The sequence below is a fragment of the Hypanus sabinus genome, chromosome 13 (assembly GCF_030144855.1).
Source record: "Hypanus sabinus isolate sHypSab1 chromosome 13, sHypSab1.hap1, whole genome shotgun sequence".
NCBI classification, from domain to species: domain Eukaryota; kingdom Metazoa; phylum Chordata; class Chondrichthyes; order Myliobatiformes; family Dasyatidae; genus Hypanus; species Hypanus sabinus.
The window spans coordinates 92016166-92033195 of record NC_082718.1 but is presented as its reverse complement, the minus strand read 5'-3'; the positions used below and the strand labels follow the sequence as shown (position 1 = coordinate 92033195).

The 17030-nt window shown below is 38.2% G+C and overlaps 1 protein-coding gene across 3 annotated transcripts in view; it reads left to right on the top strand.

Annotated features, from left to right (window-relative positions):
• The window catches only part of clip1a (CAP-GLY domain containing linker protein 1a), a 154192-nt gene extending 141279 nt beyond the window's left edge, over positions 1-12913 (top strand). For all 3 annotated transcript variants that reach the window (XM_059988215.1, XM_059988213.1, XM_059988214.1), the window contains 4 exons: positions 437-596; positions 4635-4687; positions 11406-11533; positions 12135-12913. In XM_059988215.1, the coding sequence (XP_059844198.1) occupies positions 437-596; positions 4635-4687; positions 11406-11533; positions 12135-12363 (570 nt within the window). In that variant the 3' untranslated portion in view covers positions 12364-12913. The remainder of the gene's footprint in view (positions 1-436; positions 597-4634; positions 4688-11405; positions 11534-12134) is intronic.
• The last annotated feature ends 4117 nt before the right edge of the window (positions 12914-17030 follow it).

The following is a 17030-nucleotide window of genomic DNA, read 5'->3' as shown; positions in this document are numbered from 1 at the left end:
AAGATCCAACGATATCATCAACAAACAATGTCAATTAAGTGAAAGTTCAAATTAATGCTACAGACTATCCAAACACCTAAAAATTTTAAGTTTGAACTTTTACTTCATTGTTACTAATAAGTTACATATGTTACTAATACTGAATTGTAAGGTTAATTGGTATAATTTGACATGGCCAAGTAAACAAACTGAAATGGATAAGAGGCTCATAAGATTATAAGAAACTAATAGTAATGAATCAGTGAAGAATTCCTGAGATTAAAATTTTGTGACAGCATTACAATGGTTTCTAAATTTGTTGTAGTTTGATACAGGAAGTTCAATGTATAATGTGGTGTGTGAGATGCAAATTTTTTTTAAGGCTTGAAACTAATTACAAGTGTTCTTAGCATCCTGCTAAAATATTGACTGGTACTGTGTAATATTGCTTTTACAGATTGCAGTGCTACGAAGTGAGAATGCCATGGCAAAAAATTTACAGTCAGTAGTTCAGTCACTGGAATCTGATAAATCAAAACTTGAACAAAAGGTACAGAGTTTGGAGAAGAAAATCAATGATAACCAAAGGCAGCTTGACAACATCACATCCTCTCCAGGTAATTAGACCAAATTTCCAAACCTGTTAATGTTATACACTCTAATACTCAGTGCTAGTTTGCAAGATTATTGTCAGATACACTACATCGTTCCAACTACTTAGTAAAATTACAATTGCATTTGCTCTGAATTTGGTCATTCTGAGATGTGTCTCCTGTAATATTCTTGCAAGCTTTTGTTAGCACTGCTAAATAAATCTTAAAAATCTGCAGTGACTGGTATGTGGTATTCTTCCCTGGTTTTCCTGCCATGACGTTAAAAATAACTGTATCATACATAATAGATGGTGACCAATCTATTCTTAGTTTGGTAATTATGCCTGAAATTACTACAGTATTCTTTTAGTAAGAGTGGAGAGTTGTTTGTGGAGATTTTATCTACCAGCAGGGAACCATTCATTTTGCTTATTTTGCTAACCATGAAGCCAAGGGATTAGGAAATTTGTTGGCATTTGTGCACATTCAAGAAATGTTATAGAGTGGAGGGTTCCATTGTAGAGTATGCCATGGTCAGGGAGCTGTTCCTTGAAAAAGCAGAATATACTTCCTTCTGTTGACTCCACCAAGTGCAGGTTTCGAAATATTTGGAGATGTTTGAGTATAAAACAGGAGTTTGTCCCACATCTATGGTGTATTGTGTAGTTGTACTTGCTGTTTTACAGAACGGATGTGTGCCACTATCAGTTAAGAGGAGGTTTGCAAGCGCGTTAATAGGGCTGTAGAATCGGAGGTGCATTTGACATGCCATAATCTAGAAAGCTGTAAGCTGAAAGTTTAGTATTTTATTTGGAGATAGAGCATAGTAACAGACCCTCCAGCTCAACAAGCCCACACTGCCCAATTACACCCATTTGACCAATTAACCTACTACTTTGTACATCCTTGGAATGTGGGACAAAACCGGAGCACTCAGAGGAAACTCGTGGTCACAGAGAGAGCATACAAACTTCTTACAGACAGCAGCAGAATTGAACCCAGGCCACTGGCACTGTAATAGTGTTACTATACTGCTGTGCTGCCCCTTGAATTGGGTCATGGGATTTAACTGGATGCCAGTTATTGCCTAGAATTTATCTGAGTCTCTCTAAGAGTAAAGCTGTTCCGTAATGGTAATAAATTATTCAGTAAAGCTGATAGTTATTTGGAGACGTTAATTCCATTTTGCAGAAAGTAAAGGAAAAAAGCTGCATTGACTTGCACTTCGAAGTGCAAAATAAAATTTATTATCAGAGTACATCTTGTCACCATGTACAACTCTGAGATTCTTTTTCCTGTGGGCATACTTAGCTGAGCTGAGAACAACTGTGCAAATGCAAATATAAATAAATAGCAATAAATAACGAGTATAAAATAACATGAAATGAAAGAGCATGAAATGACAAGACCAAATGCCCTTGAAGTGAGACCCATCAGTTGTGGGAACACCAGAAGTAGAATGAGTGTAGTTACCCCCATTTGTTAAGCACCTGGCAGTTGAGGAGTAGTAACTGTTCTTGAACCTGGTGGCATGAGTCCTGAGGCTCTTATACTTTCTACCTGATGGCAGCAGCAAGAAAAAAGCATGGGCTGGGTGGTGAGGATCTTTGATGGATGCTGCTGCTTTCCTACGGCAGTGTTTCATGTGGATGTGCTCAGTGGTTGGGAGGACTTTACCAATAGTGTACTGGGCCGAATCCATTACCTTTTGTAGGATTTTCTGCTGAAAGGCATTGATGTTCCCATACCAGGCCGTAATGTAGTCATTCAGCACACTTTCCACCACACATCTATGTAAATGTTTTTTATGACATGCTGAATCTCCACAGACTCCTGAGGAATTGGAGGCACTGTCATACTTTCTTCGCAGTTATATTTGTCTGATGAGTCCAGGACAGGTCCTTTGAGACAGTGACAACCAAGGATTTAAAGTTACGACCCTCTCCACCTCTGATCCTCTGATGATTACTGGCTCTTGGACCTCTGGTTTCCCTCTCCCTGAGGTCTACAATCAGTCCTCTGGTCTTATTGACATTGAATGAGAGGTTGTTGTTATTACACCACTCAGCCAAGTTTTCAATCTTCCTCCTGTATGCTGATTCATCACCTCCTTTGATACTGCCCACAAAAGTGGGCTCATCAGCAAATTTGTGTATGTTGTTGGAGCTTTACTTGGCCACACAGTCACAGGTGTAAAGTGAGTAGAGCATTGTGGAGGACAACACAAGTGAATCTGCAGATGCTGGAAATAAATAAAAACACAAAATGCTGGCAGAACTCAGCAGGCCAGACAGCATCTATGGGAGGAGGTAGTGACGACGTTTCGGGCCGAAACCCTTCAACAGGAGTGAAGTAACATGGGATGGTCGAGGGGGGATAAGAAATGGGGGGAGGGATGAAGTTGAGAGCTGGGAAGTGATAGGCTGGAGGGAAATGGGCTGGGGGAAGATGGAGAATTATGGGAAATAAAAGAGAAAGAAAGGTAGGGCTGGGGGGAGATTGTAGTGAGTTCTCTTTCTCTCTCTTCCCCCCTCACTACAATCTCCCCCCAGCCCTACCTTTCTTTCTCTTTTATTTCCCATAATTCTCCACCTTCCCCCTCGCCCATTTCCCTAAAGCCTATCACTTCCCAGCTCTCAACTTCATCCCTCCCCCCACTTCTTATCCCCCCCTCGACCATCCCATGTTACTTCACTCCTGATGAAGGGTTTCGGCCCGAAACGTCGTCTCTACCTCCTCCCATAGATGCTGTTTGGCCTGCTAAGTTCTGCCAGTATCTTGTGTTTTGTGTAGATTGTGGAGGAGATATTTTTGCCAATCTGAACTGACAGGTTACTTATAGTGAGTAGTGCCTGTTTTGACATTGCAATGTCCTTTAAGTGGTTCTTGGCTTTTAAGAAAGAGCCAAGAAGTACTGAGACGTGAGAGACTGCAGATTCTCGAAATCTGGGTCAGCACACACAGAAAGCTGGAGGAATTCAGCATGTCAGCCCGCAGCTGAAGAGGGAAATGAACAGACCTTTTTGAGTGTGCTTTGTGCCTTGAAGTTCTTGTGAGAGGCAATTGACCTGCAGCATTAGATGTGTTTCACTGTCCACAGATGTTGCCCTATCTGCTGAGTATTCTCAGCCTTTTCTGCTTCTAAATCACTTTTCCAGTATCTGCAGTTTCTTACACTTTTTGGAAAAGCTTTGAACTGCAGGTACTGCTGAAGCAGTGATGTAATGGACTAAATGTGTTTTCATTTTGTTGACTTGAACACTCCTGCCATTCAAAACTTGTCCTGGGATCTTTGCATCTGTCTGAGAAAGTGTAGGGGCTTAAAGTAGAATTTTATCTGCATCAGTTAAGAGTTAGCATAGATTGTGTTTTATCAATCAAATGGAATTAAAAGTGTGAATTGTTGGCTTATGTGGAAAAATAGAGCTTCTGAGCACAGGCTATAATGTTACTCAATAGGTATTACATGACTACAAAGCAGAGGCACTTTAACGTATGTACTAACTAGCAAAGGCAACACTTGTTAAATAGCCTTTCTAGTAAGGTTACTTAGTCTGTCACGTGTACATTGAAATGTGTCATTTGCATCCGATCAAATCAGCAAGGACTGTGCCGGACAGCTCGCAAGTATCGCCACGCTTCCAGCACCAGCACCGCTGGCACACAACTTAATGACCCTAACTGGTACTTCATCGGATGTGCGAGGATACCGGAGCACCGACAGGAAACCCATGCATTCACCAGGAGACCATACAGACTCCTCACAGACAGTGACGGGAATTGAACCCGATCTTACAGCTGACACTGTTCTAGCGTCATGCTAAACACTATGGTCTTGTGCTGTAGTAGTTCTGCAGTTTTTGCAGATGTAGTTAATGACTTGCAAATGATTTGAAATGATGCTGATAATGCCATTTATTACAATTGTTCCTGATGCTTTAAAATAGAAAAACTGACTCAGTAGTTCATAAAAATATGAATATGCAATTGTGTTCTCAAAAAAGTAGATATTCTTTGTGGTTTTACTCAAAGAGTAATGTTTTTTAATCTTTCCCTTTATAGGTGAACAAGTTATTGAAGAACAAAGGGAAGAAAATGATTCTGCTGAGAGTCAAGTAAGTCAATCGTTTTACTAATTTCTCGACATTGATTTAATTAAAATAGATATTTACCCAAAAGGGCAGTGGATTGAAGATATAATAAAGTTAAACTAAATACATGTACATTAAACAACTTGTTTCAAGTAACACAAAATTGACAGTATGCATATGGTTAGATTTTTGGGTTGTTAATTATTAATTCTTTTTAAATAGCTTTGCTCTATCTGTTATTTCTTGATGACTTTTTTTCCTGACCTCCTGTTTCAATGGTGAGATTCAAAACCTCAAAGAGAACTACAAATGACATACAGCAAAAGATTGCTGTCATTCTACACTAGTGGTAAAGAGTGACTCCAGCCCCTGCTTCTGCTGGTATAACTTTTTTTTAAACAGATCATAATTAGACAGAACTTTTTGGTAAAAGTTGGAATGATACTTGAAATCTAAATTTTTTTATGTTAAAGCTCCAGATACTTGACAGAGTCATGTTGAAATCTATTGATTCTGATTCAGGGAATAAGAGTAATTCAGCACAGAATTTGGCCATTTGGCCCAACTTGTCAAGGTGCCCACCTCTGCTAATCCCACTTCCCACATTTGGCATGTATCCCTTAAATTTTCTCTATCCATAAACACAGTAATGCAGTTATCTCTTAAATGCCATTATTGTCCTTGCGTCACTACTTTCCCTGGCAGCTCATTCTATGGGAAGAAGTTGTCTCTCAGGTCCCTTTTTAAATCCCTCCCCTCTCATTTAAACTATGTTCTCTAGTTTTTGAATCTCTTTCTCTTGGGGAGAAGAGGGGGAAAGACTGAGCATTCGCCCTATCTCTGCTCCTATGAATTTATGCACCTCTTTAAAATCACCTTTCAGTCTCCTAGGCATCAAGGTTATCTAGCCTCTCCCTATAAATCAGCGCCTCCAGTCCTGGAAACCAATCTGAAATAATATGGGAATTGAACAAAGAAAATGCTAAGGTACAAGTAATGAAACTGAAATATAATAGGAAGCCAAGTGCCGGCAGAAAGAGACCGGAGCAGAACCCAGAATAAACATGAGCACTTCTAATTGTGTCTCCAGACCGAACAGAATCTGAGTCAGGCTTATTATCACTGACCTATACGGCAAGATGGGTGTTGTTTTGTGGCATCTGCAAACTTCCCAAAGTTCTACAAACATTGACAGTGGGTCCAAATCAGCGACAGTGGTTCAGGCTTCAAATTACCTGTATGTGTTTTTGGAAGAAAGTAGTTTATATTTTCAGCAGTTATATGCAATTATGTGTTTGTTTCTTCACAGGATATGGATGTCACTGACAACCTATCTCTAAAATGCTCCTAAATCAAGAGGATAGTTCAGTATTGAGATCAGTTTTTTAAAAAACTGACATGTATACTGTATATGACTTCTATTAATTAGTCTTGTTTTCATGAATGAATTATTTCCATATTTTTTACTAGCTGAAACAATTAAACCAGTTTTCCACCTTACAACAATTTGTGGCAAAATGGTTCTAATCCTTGAGGAACTCTAACTTTCTCTGTATTAGAATTAATTATCATGAAGCCCAGAACCACCTGCAGATGTTGACTTGGTTTAGTTGTAGTTTTCAACTTCCAGAAGAAATAAACTATTTTTTCAGATTTTTCCAAATCTGAGAACTGCATACAATGGTAATGACTGTCACTTTATTTTGGATATTGTGGAAAGTTTTATAACTACATCAGAGCAGGCAACAGTTCCTTGATATCTCTAAAGGAAACTGGAGACTATTTAAAACCTAGTTAATGTAGCAGGTGGCTTTCTCGGTAAAACACGATTTGCACGGAAGAGTTAATACACACAAGTAATGAAACACAGAAACATTTTTCCAATAATCCAAACTTATGGTTAATACACAGAATTCAGTAACATAATTGTGTGGAAATATAAGCATACAACTGGAATTTCAACAAGGTTTATGTCATTAATTTCATGAAGTCTTTTAAGATTCATACACTGAAAGACATTGATTTTATATCTAAAATTCCTGTAATTTTTACAATGCCTTATAATTGATAGACTTGATCAGGGGTGGCAAACCTTTTTGAGCGTGTGTGCCCTTGGCAATAATCTTCCAAACAGGTACTCATGTGTCATGGTAATTTTGAGCAAAGATGATCATTAATAAATGAATTATTATCAATAATTATTGACTTTTTAAGAAAAAGGATGAGTTCTGTTGCATATGTATTCCTTATTTTACTATTAATAAAAGTATTACAGATTGAAATATTGAAGCATTTTTAAAAATATGTTCAAATTATTAATAAACAATTGAAAAATAACAATTTCTAAATAGTATTGTTACTGTACCTTGTATATAACATCAGAAATATGAACACAAAATTATAAACTTTGCATATTTAATTAAAAGAAAATAAACACTTTACTCTCAGCGAGACTTCTTTTGCTGCACTGCTGGTAACACTGGTTATCAGTACTAGTTTCATCAGTAAATCTACTTCTATAATTAGAATTGACCAAGTTCATCACTGAAAACAATAACTTACAGATATTGATGAAAATACTGCTAATACTGCCATTGTAAGATTTTTCAGATAGTTAAAAGATTCAGGAATGGAATTCCAGAGTTTCAGAACCTCATTGTCTCGATTCTTTTTTTATACTTTGATCCAGTCACACATCAATCTATTTCAATATTTTCTAGTTCAGTTCTCAAGTCACCAAATTTTTACCACCTCCATATGGAGCAATACACACAAAATGCTGGAGGAACTCAGCCAGGCAGCATCTATGGAAAAGAGTAAACCGTCTACCTTTCAGGCCTCCACGTTGAGGTGCTTTGTAAATCAATCAATTGCATTTCAAAATTATCCAAATCAATTCTCAGCATTTCTGTAGCTCTGTATTATTATAGGATGGAGTTGCTAACCCCATGTCCAATCCTCCTTTCACAGACAGGCTTGGGACCATCCTTGCTGGAGTTAGTAGTATTGGTGCTGTTCTAATGTGTTCTGTTTCATTTAAATACATAATCTGTTGCTCAGTTAAATGTTAGTTGGTCTTTTTTATACTTTAGCTATTTCCATGAAACTTGGGCTAATTGGGGTAGCCGTTTAATTGGGCCAAAATGTAATGGTCTTGATGTGTCCCAATTAACTGGAATCCGCTGTATTCTTTAATGTGACTGTTTTTCCATATTGAGCAATAATCTTTGAAATCTCAAAACTAGCAGCAACTAAGTTGGAATTACCTGAAATAAATGTCATCAAAATATTTGACTGCTTTTTTTTTGTTGTTGCTGATTTCTTGAGAAATGTGTTCTTTTTGTTCTTGCTCACTTTAATGGCCAGGAACAGTTTCATATTGCTGCTTTCTGGAGGAAGTCTTGCACACCACTGCTTTGAAACACAAGATGCATAATGCATTAACTCCTTTTTTTTTAAATCATGGCAAATCTACCACTCTTGAAAATCTGCTGCTTCACTGATCATTTCAATGATTTTGTTTCTTTGCTGGTATATTTGATATTCTGCAGAAACTTAAAAGGGTAAGCACAATTTAAAACTATCTCACCAATAAATGAAATACCATAGTTTTACAGATATAAATAATATACAATTTATTGCAAAAAAATTTCATGGCTCTAAACTACATACAGTATTTACCATTTATTATTGACTGTCCAGTTCTCACTCACAAGTGACAGAAGACCTAATGTGAGCAGAGCAAAGTCGATACCCAGCTGCTTAACTGTTTACTATCCAAATACCAAACTGCACACCAGGCCTGAGAGGATTTCCAAACATACCACCCAGTGTCATGTGTTCTTGCAACTGTAAGCTGGCATAAGACGCTTTCTGTGAAAACATTCCACTGCTCTCATGATGTAAAAAGTCATTTGTTGTTTCATTTGGCAATAAAGATACTCACTATGTGTCTTTTTTATTGTGGGTGGGATCTAAGGAATTGAGTGGTGGTGCTACTTGCCACATGCCAACAATATTTTTGCATGTCCCCCTTGGGCACACATGCTGTAGGTTTGCCACCCTTGGATTTGATGTTAAATATTTCAGCACTGTACTAATTATTTTTCCATTTTCTTTCTTTCCATGATGCTGACAATACCACTGTCGAAACAGCAAATGGTTTGTTATTGCTTGCTATTTTTTTTATTTCTGTGTGCACTGGCTTTCTATCATTTTACAGCATTGCTAAGATCATCCTATTATTTGAATGCACAGACAGATTGCTCAGACAGAAGTCTGAATTTAAAAAAAAATTATATTGAATGAGACTCATATTGGATGATCTAAGTACTTTTGAATAACCATCAAACTTGTTAGACTGCGACATGTTTATGAATTAAGTGCATCCATGTTGAATGCTCTGTTCCTGTTTGTCACGTTTGCTTTTTGTTGACTGCTATCATATAATAATGACTTTTTTTAAATACATACAAATGTCTATAATGCTTTTCACAGCCTCAAGTGGGCTCAGATGCTTCATACCCCACAAAGTACTTCAGCAGATCAGTCACTGATATAATCAGTAATTTGCACACTGCAGGCCACCACAAATAATGTGATAACTAGATAATCAACTATAGCAGTGCTGTTTATTCAGGAATACCAGTTCAGAGACTGGAGTAATTTCTCCTGCTCTTGGACAAAATGGTACCACTGGATGTTTTAAATCCACTACGGAAAACCAACAACGTGTTAAACTTTATGCTGAAGATTCTAGACTGAGATTTCAGGAAACCCTACAGTTCAAGAAATGCTAAATAAATGCAACTTTTTATCTTAAATTGTGCTTTTGAAAATAGTTTGAAATGCATTTATCACAGCAGTAAAAATTCTTAAATACCATTAACATGCTAAAATGGTGAAAATATGCAGTCTTTAAAATCTTCTGTCTTTGAAGTGAAACATTAACACTTTCTCTTTCCAAAGGAGACATGTGACCTACTGAGTGTTTCTGGAATTTTCTATTTTCATTTAAGATTTTCAATTACTGTATTTTCAGCCTTAATTGCTTGCAGCAGTGAAACAGTTTCATCAGAAACTCGTAAGCTTAAACACATAGGCCAACGGTCAGATTTAAGATGCAGAGATTTATTTCCAGGAACTAAGTATAAGGTTTTGAATACAGTTTTAAAATAAAAACTTGAGAGTAACAACAATCAGCTTAATTTCTACTCCTGCTGTTCCTTCTCCTCACCACTGTCCAAAGTGCTCCTTCAATTTGAACTCACTAGCAAGTCACTAATGGATTAAATCTCACCCTGAATGTTTGGAACTATAGGCTCTCCTACATTGCTGTCTCAGACCTGTGCTAATGTTAATGCTGAAACCTTCTCCCAGTACAATAAAACCCCAGAGGCTGCCACTGACTAACAAACAGCCTGTATGTTTTAAGCTTTTAAAAAGAGGAGAAATAAAAATTAGATCACCCGTTTTCACTGAGAATCACCTGCTTTAAAATCATGAAAGTTAATCCCATGTGCACAGAATTTTAGAATAATATGCACTGAGACTGTTTTGAATTTAAGAGCAATGAACTAGTAATCTTGATTTTCTGCCTTGGGTGATAAGAGTACCTCAATTAATAAGTTTCCTATTACTCCTGTCATGATAAACCTGCTAATATATTGTAAGTATGCTTAAAAACTCTTTCTGCAGCATTTTTCTGTTAATCTTTCTCATTCAGCCTCACCAATGTTGAGCCTATGTGTTAGTGTACAATTTTACATGGTCTCCAGCAAAATGAACACCATCAAAATTATCTCCACAAGCCACAAAAGATGTATTCCAGTAGACACCAACAATTAATTTTTAAGCATATTTGTGTTTAGATAAGGTAACTGTACATAGCATTAGTACAGATCCCTTCATTCAGATTATTTTCACAAATGTGGAAATTTTGTGCTTAAAAACATTTCCTAGGGGCATCTTGTTGGACTGTCCCATGAAAAACCCTGCCTGTTGGCCTTTATTAATCACAATAAAATGGATCTTCCTATCCATCATTCCACAAAATATTAGTGTACTGCAGTGTTGTAAAGAAAACAACAGCTATGACTTAATTGTTATTTTACCTGCATCTAATCAAGTTTGCACGTTGAAATAATTGCATGATTCAATTCAAAACTGAAAAAAAATGTGCTATTAATATGTATGTTTAAAACTTGATCATGTTTCAGATATTTAAGGGAATCTAGTTATATGGGTTGGTAAAAGATCAGCAGTTGTCTTATTGAATGGTGGAGCAGGCACAAGGACCTGAATGGTCTGTTCCTTGCTTCTGCTTAATTTCTATGTTTGTACCTAATTCGTAAGTTCACCTGCAAACCTTTTTAATGGCTAATAACTACATATTTTGTAAATTATTAGTTTTGTTACTTTTTTTAACAAAATGTTATACTGTACTGCAATGCAAACACTAATCATATTTGATGCATGTTTTAGTGTTCAAACTTTTTTGTAAGTCTATGAAGTCTGTCTGACCTTTATTGTCAGAAAAGGTATAAACTGCCAAACCCCAAATGATTAAGTTTAGTATTCTCGGATATTTCTATTCTTAACTGTGGAGGATTCTTGAGTGCTCTTCTCATTTAGTTTTGGGTCCCCTTTTCTAAATTAAACCTGCACATTCCTATTCTGGCAATAATAATTATTGGAAGTGCATATTCCTTTTTATTCATGCTTTAATTTATTTCATTTCCAGATTGATTTCCTGAACTCTGTGATAGTGGATTTGCAAAAAAAGAATGAACAACTGAAAGTGCAGCTAGAAAAATTAGCTGAGGCATCCCTTAATGGCAATGTTGCTGATGATGTAAACAACTTTGGCACGTAAGTTCAAATACTTATTAAATGTCTATAACTTTAGCGGGCACAATACATATTTCACTGGGGCCTTCCCTGATACTAAGCTATTGAGAGGTAGAGTCACAGGTCAGGATAGCTAGATGTTCCGTTACCTGACATATGCTTCAAGAATGGCACATATTTGTGAGAGGGATACTTTTCTTTGGAAAAGTCTATGAAGCAGGAACGTATATCTAAGGGTATGGAAATAAAAGAAAAAGCAGATATGAGAGGCTTTATAATCAGTTATTTGTAAAGGTAGCTGCCTGAAAATGCAGTGTGTTGAAGATCCACCTCCACTTTGGTAGGTGCTCAATTTATAATGACTAATTCAAATGATATAACTTAATTGTACAATTGTGCAGTGAGTTTATTAAAATAATAATTAGCATAACTTTAAGGTACCAGGGAAGGTGGGGAGAAAATAAGTACACACTTGTCAAGACAAAAAGATCAAGTGAGCCTTTCATACTTTCTCCATCAACTTGTCATTTCCAACTTCAAGCAAGGGGCATGGAGACCTTATTTATGGATTTTTAGAAGAATTGAGGACTAGTTTGATTACTATGCAATTATTTTCTTCCAGCTTGGATGGGACACAAACAAAGAAGAAGCCACCACCACGTCTATTTTGTGACATATGCGATTGCTTTGACCTCCACGAGACCGAGGATTGTCCCAAACAAGCACAGATGTCTGAATTTCCTCCACATTCTACTTACCATGGCAGTAGAAAAGACGAACGCCCTTATTGTGACATCTGTGAGGTATTTGGGCATTGGACGAACAACTGCAATGATGACGAAACCTTCTAATACACCACTCCACCCTAGATATGGTGTATATTTTGCTTGTGTAGAGTTCCAGTTTTTGTTTTTCATTTCTGCTTAAATATCATCTTTTGCCTTTCATTATCCTCCACTGCACATTGTTCTAACACCATCTATAACTTTACCTCTATAAACTAACCTTAGCTTCTACAGAACGACTAACTTGAATTATGATTCAGTGTACAAAACTGTAGCATTTGAAATTTTCTGCTCCTCACCGTCAGAGTTTGTATAAAGAGTGTGAACATTATATTGATTTCTTACTGAATGTAAAATATGTCTGGAAGATTAGGCTTATGAACTTGTATATACCTTTGATTTATTTTTGGCCAAAGTAATTTACTCAGAAATCAACATAGGGATATGTTGAATATTTTTCTTTCATTTCTAAATTTGGGTATTGAAATGAATGTATAGTGTTATAAATTGTTGCAGGGAGAAGGTTATATGTAAAGACAGTATTAACCCAAACACTGTGTGTACTGTGTCAACTTTAATAAATTATTACCTTTGATGTTTTGATTGCTATATACAATGCAGTTTGTTTAATTCTATATTTTCTAACTATTATATTTTCCACCATCTGTAAGATTTTTATTGCTGGCTTCTGTATAGTTGGTATGGCTTTCTCCAGAACCTCATGGCTCCAGATCTCATAACAGTATTCATCCAGAAATAAAACAAAGAGCTCAAAGACTGACTGCCCTTGGCCAAGTCTGATATCAAGGAACTCTGGTAAAACTGAAGTCAGTGCCAGCTAGCAGTAACCAAACTTGACACCATCCAGGCAAAGCACCCTAAGTACGCAGACTGGCCGCTCCTGCGTGGGCACGGCTGATAGGGTCTCTCATTGTCAGTGACAGGTTCAATCCCGACCTCTTGTGAAGTCTGCCTGCTGACCCTGTAACTGTGTTGGTGTCTTCGTTTGCTCCGCATGCTCTATATTATCACCATTTACTCCAGGTTCATATCCTGGAATTTTGTATTCAACAGCATTGTTCATCAAGAAATATAGCATTCAAAAATTGGTAAATTGGAATGCTATTATCACATTACCAAGGCACAGTGGGAAAACTTTGCATGCCATCTATAGAAATCACTTCACATCAGAACATCAAGGTGGTATAAGTTAAAACAATAATGGAGTGCAGAATATTCTTACAGAGGAAGTGCAATTCAGGTAGAAAATAAGGTACTTAGCCATAGTGAGGTAGATTGTGAATTTGAGTCCATTTTATTGCACCAGTGGATAGTCCAAAAGCCTTAAAACAACGGGATATAAACTGTCTTTGAGCTGGTGGTACGTGCTTCCTGGCTTTTGAACATTTGGCCTGATTGGAGGGGGTGAAGTGAGGATGTTTGAGTGGGTGGGCTCTTGGTTAACATTTGGCCTGATTGGAGGGGGTGAAGTGAGGATGTTTGAGTGGGTGGGCTCTTGGTTAACATTTGGCCTGATTGGAGGGGGTGAAGTGAGGATGTTTGAGTGGGTGGGCTCTTGGTTAACATTTGGCCTGATTGGAGGGGGTGAAGTGAGGATGTTTGAGTGGGTGGGCTCTTGGTTAACATTTGGCCTGATTGAAGGGGGTGAAGTGAGGATGTTTGAGTGGGTGGGCTCTTGGTTAACATTTGGCCTGATTGAAGGGGGTGAAGTGAGGATGTTTGAGTGGGTGGGCTCTTGGTTAACATTTGGCCTGATTGAAGGGGGTGAAGTGAGGATGTTTGAGTGGGTGGGCTCTTGGTTAACATTTGGCCTGATTGAAGGGGGTGAAGTGAGGATGTTTGAGTGGGTGGGCTCTTGGTTAACATTTGGCCTGATTGAAGCGGGTGAAGTGAGGATGTTTGAGTGGGTGGGCTCTTGGTTAACATTTGGCCTGATTGAAGGGGGTGAAGTGAGGATGTTTGAGTGGGTGGGCTCTTGGTTAACATTTGGCCTGATTGGAGGGGGTGAAGTGAGGATGTTTGAGTGGGTGGGCTCTTGGTTAACATTTGGCCTGATTGAAGGGGGTGAAGTGAGGATGTTTGAGTGGGTGGGCTCTTGGTTAACATTTGGCCTGATTGGAGGGGGTGAAGTGAGGATGTTTGAGTGGGTGGGCTCTTGGTTATACTGGCTGCCAACGAAGTGTGAAGTTCATGGAAGGAAGTCTGGTTTCTGTGATGTGCTGAACTCAGCAGTCTCAGGCAGGGCAGTTGACATACCAAGCTGTGATGCATCTGAATAGCAGCACACACAAAACGCTGAAGGAACTCAGCAGGCCAGGCAGCATCTGTTGGGGAGGGGGGAGGGGGGAATAAAAAAAAGTACAGTCCATGTTTGCCTGCTAAAGGGTCTTGGCCTGAAACATTGACTGTACTTTTTTTTCCTCCAACATTTTGTGTGTGTTGCTTAGATTTCCAGCATCTGCAGATTTTCTCTCTCTGTTTAAAAAAACAAATTGGTTCAAAATGCATTTACAGTATTATCAAAGTTTGTATACATTATACAACCTTAAGATTCGTCTCCTTACAGGCAACTGCAAAACAAGAAACCCAAAAGAACCCATTTAAGAAAAAGACTTAACACCCAATTTGCAAAGACGGGGTGGGGGGTTGGAGATTGTGCAAACAATAAAAGTAAGCAAATAGCATTTAGAATGCAACTGAGTCCTCAGACACAAAGCCCGGAGCAGGCCCACAGGCACAGCCTCAGTGCAGCGCAGAGCGGAGTAAACATCCTGAAGTAAGGAGCAAAACCAGCCCAACCCTCACCTCTGGTCCTGACACTCTGCCTTTTCAATCAATCTGGCCTGGTGTTTAAATCGTCCAAACTTTGGGTTGTTCCTCTGTCTAATCCCAGACCTTGTCACATTGATGCATTATGGGCCTGGACCCAACACCACGTTTTGGCCCGGCGCTTCGATCAATCAAACCTCACTCTCAGTTTAGGTGGATGGACCCTGACCCTTGACTCAGCCTCACCTTCATCAGATTTTTTTTAATGGCGAGAATGTTATTAATGAAGTAGTTAGTTATAGTTCTTGTTTTGGGAACCACCAGTAAGTTGGTGCTGGCCTTCAGGAATTCCTAAAACAGGAATATGAGGTGAGGGTCAAGAAGCAGAGGCACTGGTACACTTTCTTGCTCTTGGCATCTACATGGTTGGAGTAGGACAGGTTAATTGGTGATGTTCTCTCCTAGGAACTTGGAGCTCTCAGCCCTCCTGAGCTCAGTGCCGTTGATGTAAATAGGAACATGTCCATCGACACCCCCTTCCTGTAGTCAATGACCAGCTTTTTGGTTTTGCTAACATTGAGGGAATGTTTGTTGTCATGACAACACATCACTTGGCTATCTCCTTCCTAAGGAGGTAGATGTTCTCAAGCGGAATTAAGAATGTGTCTTTGTCAATCATATATTCAACTAAACAAGTAATGTTCAAAGTGTTTAAATTCACAAATGTGCATCTCCTCTGGAGACATTTTTTTATCCCCAGTTTCTCTTCAATATTCAGAACAAATAGTTGTACATTTCTAAACAGACCACAATCATTCCATCATCCTTGTGTTCTAAGTCTATAATATTAATCACAAATGGAGAGTTGCAAATTGTCAAAATTGATCTGTGATTTAGCGTAGCTAGTTGGGATTTTAACACCTAATATCCTGAGCAAGTTAATTCAGATGAACATTTGTCTTTTTTTTTTAAACATACATCAACTAGTCATCAGCAGTGGAAAGGGTGAGCTGTTTCAAGTACCTGGATGTCAACGTCTCTGAGGATTATCCTGGGTCCAACATATTGATGTAGTTACAAAGAAGGCACAACAGCAGCTATATTTCATTAGGAGTTTTAGGAGAACTGGTATGTCACCAACAACACTTGCAAGTGGCTACATGTTTAACTTGGAGAGCATTCTAACTCCATACCATCTGGTATGGAGGGGTTGCTGCACAGGATTGGAAAACGCTACAGAAAGTTGTAAACTCAGCCAGCTCCATCATGGGCACTAGCCTTCCCAGCATCCACGACAACTTCAAAAGGCAATGCCTCTAAAAGGCAGCATCCATCATTAAGGACCCTCATCAACCTGGACATGCTCTCTTCTCATTGTTTACATCAAGGAGGAGGTACAGGAGCCTGAAGAAACACGCTCAACATTTCAGGAACAACTTCTTCCCTTCTGCCTTCAGATTTCTGAATGGACAATGAACCTATGAAAACTTACTCAGTATTTTTCCCTCTCGTTGCACGACTTGTTTAATTTTTGTATATACATAATTTATAATGTTATTACTATGTTCTGCTGCAAATCGACAAATGTCATGACATATCCATGTGATATTAAACCTGATTCTGATTATAACTGTATTTTAATTGGTCTCAATCTGCTGCTTATGAGTAATCTTAAATTGCTGAATCTGTCTTGCTTGTTATTTAATATTCAAAAATCAGGTTGTCAAACTTTAAAACAAAACAATAGCTTTTAAACAGCATCCTTGCACCAAAGAGAACAAACTCTTAAGAGCTGTAAATGAAGCATTTGGCATAAACATTCAAAGGTAATGCATTCATTCTAGAGATGTAAGCTGTTTCATAGGCAAAGCCAACAAACACGTGTTTCTTTTAAGGCTATAGTTATTGCAGAAAATTAAATGATACTGGAACCAGTTTGCACT